The 11,688-nt window shown below is 41.7% G+C and overlaps 1 protein-coding gene across 4 annotated transcripts in view; it reads left to right on the forward strand.

The window, feature by feature from the left end:
* The window catches only part of phactr2 (phosphatase and actin regulator 2), a 33,020-nt gene extending 23,263 nt beyond the window's left edge, over positions 1–9,757 (forward strand). For all 4 annotated transcript variants that reach the window (XM_035172696.2, XM_035172700.2, XM_035172698.2 and 1 more), the window contains 8 exons: positions 1,162–1,660; positions 1,826–2,001; positions 2,263–2,419; positions 2,701–2,756; positions 3,513–3,574; positions 4,047–4,184; positions 4,919–4,995; positions 6,547–9,757. In XM_035172696.2, the coding sequence (XP_035028587.2) occupies positions 1,162–1,660; positions 1,826–2,001; positions 2,263–2,419; positions 2,701–2,756; positions 3,513–3,574; positions 4,047–4,184; positions 4,919–4,995; positions 6,547–6,562 (1,181 nt within the window). In that variant the 3' untranslated portion in view covers positions 6,563–9,757. The remainder of the gene's footprint in view (positions 1–1,161; positions 1,661–1,825; positions 2,002–2,262; positions 2,420–2,700; positions 2,757–3,512; positions 3,575–4,046; positions 4,185–4,918; positions 4,996–6,546) is intronic.
* The last annotated feature ends 1,931 nt before the right edge of the window (positions 9,758–11,688 follow it).

The following is an 11,688-nucleotide window of genomic DNA, read 5'->3' on the forward strand; positions in this document are numbered from 1 at the left end:
CCTGCCTGCCGCCCCTGCATGGAAACTGTGCTTGTATCAGTGTGTGAAGGGAAAGAAGACTGCACCTGGAAACCCCCTGCGTTGTGTTCACTGTCCTCCATTGTGTGTGTCCGCCCTGTTTCTCCCTCTGGATCAAGTCTTTTCCTCATTAGAAAGGATTTCCAGTCGAGTGAGTGACTGTAGAAGTGTTGTCCTTATGATCTCTCTGTGTGTGTTTACTGAAAAGTGCTGAATGTAAAGCAGCCCACAGCCCATAATACTGCACGTGATGTTCATGCAGTTGTCCTTTTCTATTTTTCTGTTGCTATAAATGTTTTTTTTATTGAATAACATCTGAAGTCCCCCCCCCCAGGCTCCTTCCACCAGCACACAAAGACACTATACAGACACTTACAGAAGCTGCTTGACTCAGTATTACCTTAGGTATTGTGTATTTGTCTTGGGGTCAAAGATGTGATTACAGATGGTTATATTGTGGCTCACAGCGTGTTCTCATACATCAGTGCCCAATGCTTCATATCAGATAAACTGTGGAATGCATATGTACTTAATAAAAGGGCTGAAGCTATTAACTGATTAGTCAATTATAAAGTAAATTGTCAATGTGAATATTCTTGAGTGTTGACTGCTGTGTGCCAGGAAATATTGCTTTTTTTGACATTTTCACAAACTTTCTGGCATTTTACAGCCTAAACAATCAAATTATTAATTTGATAAATAACAAATGATGCTGGATAAATGAATGGGAATAACCACCAGGTCCGGCTCTGCTGTATATTCTATTTTTCTTCCAATTTTGTACAAATATCTGCTCATTTAATCACCTAGAAATTAAGTGATTATTTTCTATGGGTATAATTAAATATATTTTAACTACACAGTCTGTTGGATACTGTTGCATTATGTTTTTTAGCCAATAGTCAACAACAAACTATAAACAACATGTTTTCAATATGTGGAGATGTCTAATGTGATTTAAGGTGGACTGTGAGATAAAAACTTGTGTGAGACAAAGCATTTATACAGACAGAAACACAACCACACCTACATACAGTTCTCCTCAGACTGTGGGAGGAAGCTGGAGGAAACTGGAGCACCTGGAGGAAATAGAATTTTCTATCTTTCCTTTCTCACGTTGTCGTTCTCCTGTTTCTTCCTCAGCTAAATCCTCCCATCCAAAGAAGACAGGAGGCACTGCAAAAGCCACCGCCGCCTCCACCTCCACCCCTCGCTCTCGTGCATCTAAGGACGCGGGTGCTGCAGCACAGGCCGAGGGAAAAGATGCAAAGAACAAGCAGAAATCATGCACTCCTGTACCTCAAAAGGCCACCGTAGAGACTCCTAGTCCGCCTGGGGGGTCAAGGTCCTCGCCCCCTTCCTCAGACACGAAGCCCGTCTCATCCAAAGCCTCAGGCAGTGAGACGGAGGGAGCTGCCTCTCAGTCTGCTCCCAGTGCATCTGCTGGGGGCGAGGAGAATCACAAAGGTCTGGCTCCTGAATCTGCAGTCCAGCCTCCTCATGTCAACACTGATACAGAGGACACTTCCTTCACAGAGGTAGAGACGGAGACCTGCTCTCAGGGGGAGAAACGGGAGAGAACAGGAGGAGAGGAAGAAAAGAAGAAAGGAGAAACCGATTCTGCTGTGGAGAACAGTCCCAGGTGAAAAAACAGTTAGGACATGCAAGCTCGTAACAAACAAACTTTGTCCTCTGCATGTCATTCCTACATGTGAAGTAGATTATATATCTGCACAGTTGCTCTAATAAAACAATGCATCTGTAATTTTATATAATTCCTCTCCAATATATCCTGTGTTTCCTGCAGGTCAGCTGAGGGCCGAGCTGAGAGGCCCCAGGGCCTGAGTGTGAAAACAGACCAGGCCGAAGTGACGGTGATCCCTGATAGGCCGAGAGACAGCCAAGCTAGTGACTCCGACTCTGACGGTCCAATCCTGTACCGGGATGAGGAGGAAGAAGACGAGGATGACGAGTACACAAATAGTGAGGCATTAGTTTAGTTATGGACAGTTAACATCTGTAGAGACGTGGGACCATGTTTCAAGGTTGAACGACGTATTTGTTAGCAGTTAACGTTAGCATTCACCTGAAGCTTGATTTTATGTGTTTAATTTTTTAGACTTTGAGATGCCTTGTTTGCTTCATTGACGCTTGATTATTTTCTGCAGCTGATCTCTGTTCAGGTTGTTTTTCGAGGCCCTAAGAAGCCTCAAGCAGCTTCACCACGTCGTGTCTCTGTTCCAGGTTCTCTGGCCAGTAAGATCCGCCGGCGAGACACGCTGAACATCAAGCTCAGGAACCGACCCAGCATGAGAGAGCTGGAGGACAAGAACATTCTGCCCCGGAGCTCTGAGACAGAGAGACACGAGCTCCGCCAGCAGATAGGCAGCAAACTAGTCAGGTACACACACACACACACACACACACACACACTCTGAAACACACACACTCAGCACGCTGTGAGGTCACATGTTGATTGTTTTTTGGGTGTAGTTGTGTAGGCGATGTACCCGTTCAAATTATGCACTGTAAAAATCTTTAAGCCAAGACAGAGAGGCTGCTGGGAAACAACAACAACAACAACAAAAGTTGCTCCGAAAAATCCTGTTATCTTTTTAGTAAACTCTGTGTATTGTTTAAATCCTCTGCTCCTCGTATGAGAACACACTTTTCTCTTTTCAGACGCCTGAGCCAAAGACCCAGCACAGAGGAGCTGGAGCAGAGAAACATCCTCAAGCGTAGGTTTCTAAAATACACTATTGATCTGAGGGGAGATGTGATATTTATGTTTAGAAGCTTAAATAGTCATACAAGCTGCTTTCAGACATGACCACCAGTTTCTGTCCAGTGGTTACAACACAGGGCATTCAAGTCTTTTTAATGTGACATAACTCGTTTAGTATAACATCAACACTTTCAAACCTATGTCTCACACAATATCAAAGGCGTCAAAAGATGTATACGTGATGTTGCTCTTACACAGATTTGAGGTTTGCAATAGGTAACATCTCTCTGGAGAGATGGTTAATAGTGTAAAAACACAACCTCAGCGTTTCATAACTCCAGTCTCTGATGTGTTCAGCATGAAGATCTCTTCATCTACGAAGAAGCACAGAGAGAAAAAACAAGTTCTCCACAGAAGAACTCACTGTGAATCCCAGACAGCTTGTATCTCAATCTCTGATGGGATGGAAAGACTTCAAGGAGTTTACCAGTGTGTTAATTTACCCACATATAAATATACTACACACATTAGGACACAACAAGTGTCTGTGTTACAGATTCAACTCACATGATTCATTCAGTCTCTAGAAAATAATTAATCATCATCATCTCTCCCTTTTGGTTTTGATTAAATTAAGACGCTCGCGCTGCTTCACAGCCACGGACACACTTTAACACAGACCATCACATCCCCCAGTTATAAATAGAAGGAGAAGCTTGGTGTGGACACATTAGGTGTTAAAATGACTCTGCTGGTTCTCTGCATGCAGAAAAGAATGATGTGGAGGCGCAAGAAGCCAGGCAAGAGATTAAAAGGAGGCTCTCCAGAAAGGTACAGTAAACAACAACTACACACACACACATTTATGAGAGCACAGAAGAGACTGAGTCATTCTAAATTTAGCTGCAAATTAGTTTTGCTTCACCTAATGAGTCACATTAGGAGGCAGAAATGATGCTGTGTGCGGTGAAATGGGCCATCTAGAGGACACAGATGGAATTAAAGAGTTCTCTGCACCTCCAGCTCTGGTGATAGAAGACAGGAATGTTTTAATCAATTAATACGTCATACAACATTAAATCAATCGCAACAAATACTACAAAGTCAGATTAATTATAACTTAAACACTGGGAAGACGGTATGAACTGACTTCTCTGCCCCCTGTGTGTGTGTGTGTGTGTGTGTGTGTGTGTGTGTGTGTGTGTGTGTGTGTGTGTGTGTGTGTGTGTGTGTGTGTGTGTGTGTGTGTGTGTGTGTGTGTGTGTGTGTGTGTGTGTGTGTGTGTGTGTGTGTGTGTGTTTAGTTGAGTGTGAGACCCACAGTGGCCGAGCTCGTCGCCCGAAGGATCCTTTGCTTTAATGAGTATGTGGAGGTAACAGACGCCAAGGATTACGACCGGCGGGCGGACAAACCCTGGACACGGCTCACTCCTGCTGACAAGGTACGAACGTTCACAACTTATCAACCTGCTCTTAGTCGTTGATGGAAATTGCAACATTAAGCTTTAATTCAGCCGGAAATTGCAGGTGAACTACTGTTGGCCAACAGAAGTCAACTGGGCTCTGATGTTGAGACCTGACTCAGTTAGGGTTCATTGCAGAGTGTTGACATCCTGACTTCCTGCAGGCTAGACAAGTTCCTCAAGGGCAGAACAAGCCTTTTTATTCCCTCTGTGCAGAGGGAATTTGTCATGTTGAAAACTGTAAAAGTTGAATGAACACAATGTCATCATCTGCTGTAGCGTTGACATTTGTCATTTCTGGCAATGAGCAGTTTGACACAAAGTGAACTGGCCCAGAAAACGCAGCATACTTTAGATGTTTAGAAACACGTTCCTACAGAGAGAATATAAGTGCACGTATGTACCAGGTGAGTAATGACTCACGTGTCCTTCTTCATTTTCTCAAAGGAGAAAGAGGCAGTTCCTGTGTCAGGTCTGCCCTCTGCTGTTCAATGGCAAGAACTGCAACTTTAAAACTTTAAAATACTGCAAATAAATTAAGAGATGTGCAAAATCAGTACAAGTACAAGAGAGCAGGTTAAATGCTGCGTGAGGAGAGGGACAGGGTTTCATGATACCTTTTTAAAGAAGGATTTCTCTTCCTCATCCATTTTTAGAGACATCGCTGATTATTCGTTGTGTGTGTGTGTGTTTGTTCTGCCCCCCCCCCCCAGGCTGCCATTCGGAAGGGGCTGAATGAGTTTAAGAGCCGGGAGATGGAGGTTCATGAAGACAGCAAACAGTTCACCAGGTACTCGGTCGATGGCCTCCACCATTAACTCGCACTTCATTAGTAATTTATCACTGTAAATCCTGCTGGTTATCAGCGCACATTGATCAATATTTATATTATTCCGGTCCCCCAAAGCCATTTCCACTAACCACATTAAAGTCATGATATACACACAGGTCGACTGCAGTTTATTAGCATCAGGCATTGATCTGCAATAAAGTTCAGGTTCATTCTTTCATGTGTTATTAGATCTGCATGACATGGTTTTGTATTGACGTGTTGAACGGAGCAGAGAGGAAATGTCCAGCAGTAAAAACCAATACACCTTTCAGTAGAACTATTTTTATAAAGCTGCACAGTACAAGATGAGAAGTTTGGATTTGGCATTAGTAGACAACTCTCAATATCTCTCCACATGTTTTTGTCAATTTTGCCTTTTCTTTTTGGTCATAAATCTCTTAAAAAGAATAGCAAATAGAATCCAAGCACTGTATAACATTCCGTAATGATTAACTTACATTTATTGGCTTTATCTGTCGCTGTAACGTTTCAATCAGTCGTAAATATTTGCCAAAAACACATACGACTACGCCAGGATTCAATCTCTAAAGCCACTTACTCAAAAGGATAACTGACAATTTAACCAGATTATTAAACAGTAGCAGATTCAACTTGTATTTCCCCTGTTGTGAGGAGTTTTTTTTTTTAAGTGTCCACAGATGGGACATTGTGGATCTGTACCAGGAGAGAGTTCCTGGCCTTTGCCCAGTTTCCCACATTTTTATGTGTTCAAGTGCTTTGTCTGATTCTTTTACTGTTTAATTTGAACAGCTTTACTTTCATGGGCCCCTTTGTTACTTCCTCTGTGAAAGGTGGGACATTAAATCAACTTTATATATCACCTCACTTACACTGGAGGCCCTGTCATCATAGGTATCAGGTTAGTCTGGGGGATGGAGAGTAGACCTGCTATCTGAGGACCATAGATTCTGAGGTGGATTACAGGGGGGGTGGAGGTCAGGCTAATTGGTGAAGAGAAGGATTTTCTTTAGGATGCGGAACTTGACTGGAAGCACGTGCGAAATGTTTTTAGACCCACTGACAATTAAATAATAATGATGGATAATCATTTTTATTACTAAAGCACCTAGAGTAGAGTAACAAGGTGCTTAACAAAATAAAATATAAGTGCAACATGGTGAATCATAGAAAAGGGAAAATCACACTCAACAATGTAAAACACATCTTTTGATTTAACATTATTTATTTTCTATTTTTAATCATTTTGTCAATAAAATATCAGAAAAGGTGTGAATGTTCATTATAAATGCAGCGGGGTGATGGTAAATATTGTTTTCTTTTTAAGTTAATGTTCCAAAACCCAAAGATATTTTCATGTTCCTCTCGTGACAAAGATAAGCAGAAGTTCACAGAAGCATTCAAGCGTTGAGCTGGAACCTACAAGTGTTTGATATTTTTTTTTAGATGTTGTTTTTAAAAAGATTTACACACTTAAATGCTGTAAAATTCTGTTTAATTTTAATTCATGAATGAAACCTGTGTTTTCAGATTCCATCGGCCCTAGAGTCGCTCGCTGTCAGCCGGACGTCAGCACCATGACCTCTCGGCGGGGGGGGGGCCACAGCTCCCAGCAGCCTCGCGGCCCTGCGGACCCTCAGCGCACAGCTCAGTCCACTTTACTTGCCCCTGATGTATTTATATCCACAGTGACAGCTACAGGTGTGTCTTAAGGCCCCGGCCATCCACAGGCTCTGGTGAAACACATAACACAAATCTATAGCTGCAGAACCATTTATTTATTGTATTTGACCAGAGCCTCCTTTTTTTTTTATTCACTTCCGGCCTTTCAAGGTTCCCCAGAGGTAAAAATGGGTGAAACTGCCCTCGTAACAATGAATGTGGCTCAAGTGTACTTTCGAGTTTTCGTACATGCTGTGGTTTGCCTTGTCATTAACTGCCAAACGGCCATATATGGACATCCTCCTGGAGCAGGAGGTGCGAGTGATTGGACGTAGTGTGCTGTTGTCACGGATCAGATGGGGCGGTGGGGGAGAGAGGAGGCTGGCTCTGCTCCCATGTGCCCCTCACAGCTCAGTCTGAAATACTGCAGTTCATTTGGTTTTCAGACACATTCAAAGTGTAACATTGCCACTAGGGGGCATTATATCATAAGGGTTGTGGCCTGTGAGGATGTGCAGCCGTTTGTGTAGATGAAGAATAAACTGCGAATGTTATATTTATAACCGCTGAGGGAGCTGTGGGTTCCTGAGGCTCTCACAGCGTAGTGCAATGGAAATCACTCGGTAGTAGAGCCGCTGCTAGTCACCCGGCAGCCGGCCCTCTTCCTGATGGTCGTGTACCATCATTCATCCTGCGTTGAGTCATCAAGCTTGTAGGGGATGTACTTTTCGTGCTTTGACTCCGGTATCTCATGTTTAAGGCCTACTCCGAGTGATTTGGTGCCAAAGAGAAAGACGGGTTTTGGTTGCACATCGGTCTCCTACTGGGTCGAACTTGTCGTGTGGACTTCATATGAAGGTTTTGTGAATATCGAGCAGGCAGGGAGGGTTTCCGCGCTGAATGTAAAATGTGACAAGGGTTCGTTAATGATGATTTGTATTTGGCTGAGAACCCAAACCTATAACTTAAGCTGTCAGAAATATTGAAGGACTCATAAAAGAAGAAGAAAAAGAAAAAACAACAAATGTTGCTTAGTCATTCCCGTCATCTGAAATTCAACAAACACACTCGTCATCTTTCGTTCCCGTGCGTGTTTTGGCTAGAAAGGAGATGTTTGATGAGTGATCCACAGACGGAGCTCGCTGACGTCCGAGGACTCGCGTTCAAACAAAAGTCCTCCAGCCTCCGCGCCGCTCGTCATTCCAACAACTGAAGAGGAGTGAGTTGTTCTCTCGGAGGCTGCAACATGAAATGATGCACGGTGATGGAAAAAGATACCAACAGTATTCATTCATGTCAATATCTATGTTCTTGTATATTGATTATTTTGTACAGAATGTATATGGAGCATGTGCATACATTTAAATCAACTTTACTACCAATATGATACAATGCAACGTGGATGTGAATGTTTTAAGCTCTGATTTTAGTCGTCTTATTTTAGTTTTTATCGTCTCGTGCAGCTCAAACACAGCTGCTGTTTCTAGTCTGTCTTTATCAAACTTACTGGTTTCCCAAGCAAACTATGGATGAGACATTCTGCAGGTAAATAAATCCCATTACTTCATCCTCTGTTCAGCAGGTGCATTCCAGCTTCTTCATGCATAGTGACTCAGTATTTCCTCAGATCGTACGTTACCCTGTACAAACTCGAAAAAAGAAACAAACAGTATACAGACTGTAAATAAAGACGGAAGACGCGTCTCCACTTCCTCCCACTATCCAGACATAAAAATATCCCGGATATGAGCGCTGACATTTTGCGTATTTGGAGCCAGAGTCTGTGCGGGTTATTGATTGGAGGTCCCGCCAATACACACACTCGACCAATCATGAGTCAGTCTCAGCTGTCAATCATCATGTTTGTTCATCAGTGTGGTAAGAACATGCTAGAGACCGTCTTTGAGAAAAAACATTATTTGAGGTGTACTTTGACTTTTTGGTTTGTTCCATGTCCCATCCACTTACAAGGAGGAGGCGGGGTTTATGTCCTGTGCTGCAGCCAGACTTCACTCCACTTCTCTATTTACAGTCTATGATTCGAACTTGATCAAGTTTCATCATTGGTTGAGGTGTCGAAAATAATCCAGGTGCGTTAAAGTTAAATGAGACGAAGCAGATGTGGTATCACTTTATTTTAACCCAGTGCGCTTTATTTAATGAGTTAATGGTTATGTAGTTGTAAACAGATATAAAGTATTTATCCGTGTATTTTTAAACTCCTTATATGAAGCATAGACACATTTATGAACAGTTTTCAACAATTACCTCCATCTGATACAATGTTATTAACCATTTATAGCATCGTTCATAAGAGAAATTATAACTGTTTCAAAATATATCAATGAACTTTCTATTATTTGTTTACAACTAGATTATACTGTGTTACAAACGTTTACTGCTTATAAAAGTTAAATTGAGGCATTAAAATAAAGTGGTATCTAATAAGAAGCTTTAGACATATATTTTGTATCTAAGTCCAGGCAACAGATTTGTGCTTTCTCTTTTAAAACATATGTGACTTTATAATTACATAGAGGGGAGAGCTTTTCTGGATTATTACCGCATCAATAAGTTTGTCTTTCTTCGGCAACAGTGATGCCTTAAACGTGAAATTAAGTACGGCTACTGCTACTTTGCAATTACGGAGACTTCCACCCTTTGATGCAAATGTTTACACGTGTGAACGCCTGCTGCCGTGAAGCGTCCCTCAACACTTCCTTCAAATCAAAACCCACATTTCAGACAGGAGCCATCACCAGATCTCTGCTGCTGCTGCTGCTGCTGCTGATCGAAAGTCTTTTATAATCTTTTCTCGATCCTGTAAAACTCACAGTGAGGTAACATGACTCGCCCCGGGAATCGATTTCTCTTCTTCCAACTCCAAAGGCAGAAAGAGGCTGAAAGCAGCAAAGACCCAGGAGTGGATGTGTCACACGGACTCTAAACACCTTTACTGTATGTTTGACAGTAAAAATATTCATCTTTGAACTCATATGATGTCGTATAGCCCAGAACTCCGTACTGTTACGTGCAAACTGTATATTGTTTTTGTATATAAAGAATCATGGAAAAAGCATCAGTTTTGTCATCTTTTTCTCGTGTCATCTTTCTTTATAGGGCTCACTGAGATGAAGACAATTTTAAATTCCATTAGGCCAAAACTGGAGTTGTAGAAAATGTTATCATGGGGGAAAAATGTGCATAAATGGTGTTTGCACTGAGGCTACAAATAACTACATCCTTTCTGTTTGTAGAGACTTTATAACTCCAGATATTGTATTTCTTCATACCCCAAAAATATGTCAAAGAAGGGACTTTTCATATATCACCCATTTTCTGTTTTTTCATTGTATTATTGACGACTGTGATCCTCCGAGCTGCTTTAAGAAGTCGGTTTTCAGTCAGTCCTTGAAGGCCACATTATAATTCACTATTCAAAGACACTGGTGGGGTTTTGTCACCAAATCATTTAAATCAATATTACATCATCCCATTATTTCCTTCGTGTTTAGCGTGAATTTAGCCTTTACAGTGTATGAGAACAAATTAACAAAGCATTTATCTTCTCTCATCACCTTCCATGTGCCCTCATTTGAAAAACCTGTCAGTTCCTTTTTTTCCTTTTTCCTCAAACTGAGTCTCTGCTTTGGTTACAATTGATCCGTCGGTCTGTTGGTCAGTTACCCTCAACTGTAAGAGATTACTATTGGATGCCATGTTACCATGACAACAGAGATTCATGGTGCCCAGGGGATGAATCCTGATGACCTCAGCGGTCCTCTGAACTTACATCTAGCGACACAGTGAGGTCAGCATGTTTGTAGATTTGAGGGAAATGTCTCATCAACAGTCACGACATGCCCGTCCTCATGATGAAATACAACACATTTTCATCCATTTTACCTTATTTTATTTCATTGATGATGAAATTCTTACAAAACCAGTGACTTACTTTGTGTTTAGTGATATTTACCAAAATGTTTTTTATTAAGCTCAAAATACTGATACTAACGAATAATAACCCGATTGTAACCCCAACTTAAATGAATGTGACAAAAGGACCAACTGTAAACTTAAAGCAACACTATGTATCTTAAGTTTTCCTGAGCAACAGCGCCCTCTGCTGCCACATGCAGTAATTCGTTCTGTTGGGCTCCGTATCCAAACGATCGAGTGCTTTTCGTATAGACAAAAATAAAGTTTATCAACTTGTTGACCAGCCGCTGAACTGCAACACAACTGAACAGTGGATATTACCCATCATCCCCGGCAGCCTGAACCAGAAGAGCTGCTGCTGTAAAAAACATCCCCCAAGACTCTGTTTAGAATTCTGCATATTTTAAAAGTTTAATCGCTAAAAACTGGAGATAAACTTTGCTTTTTAATGACTTCTGGTTATTTTTAACTGTGGCTATTACAGTTGAATTTGCCAATGCAGAACAATTCCAGTCACTCTTCTGTGTATTTCCCAAATAACACTATAATTTTGAGTTTACGATAAACACACAGGACTGAGAGATGAACCTCATCAAACCATCGTCTGTGCCATTAAAACTTCATCTTTCCAGCTAGAGTTCTTGTCTATATTCCAGATAAATATGACTTCAGTGAAGGCAGTTTGTTTGTGGTCGCTGAGTGCATGTCTTCTTAATTAATGTGTGTGTTGCAAACATCTGAGCCTTTGAGCAACTGTGTATTTAGGTTCTTATGGGCGGTTTCTTTCGTCATTGACCATTAAAGTATCAAATTTCAGCCCTTTCTACTCTAGTCTGCCAGCTTCTAAAGAGGATGTGGGCGTAATGGAGTTGGGTTGGAAGAACACGACAAGGAAATGAGAACGAGAGAGGCTGAAGGAGACGAGGGTCAAGGAGAGTCAGAAGGAGGATGCAGAGGATGGTAATGGTAGGAAATGAGCTTTGGAATGAGTCTGACGGCTCAGAGGCGATGCGGCATGACCGCAGGGACACGCAGGTTGTAAATTAAAGTTTCTGATTGGCTTTTTACGTA

Source organism: Hippoglossus stenolepis, chromosome 12, assembly GCF_022539355.2.
Source record: "Hippoglossus stenolepis isolate QCI-W04-F060 chromosome 12, HSTE1.2, whole genome shotgun sequence".
In the NCBI taxonomy this organism is placed as follows: Eukaryota; Metazoa; Chordata; class Actinopteri; order Pleuronectiformes; family Pleuronectidae; genus Hippoglossus; species Hippoglossus stenolepis.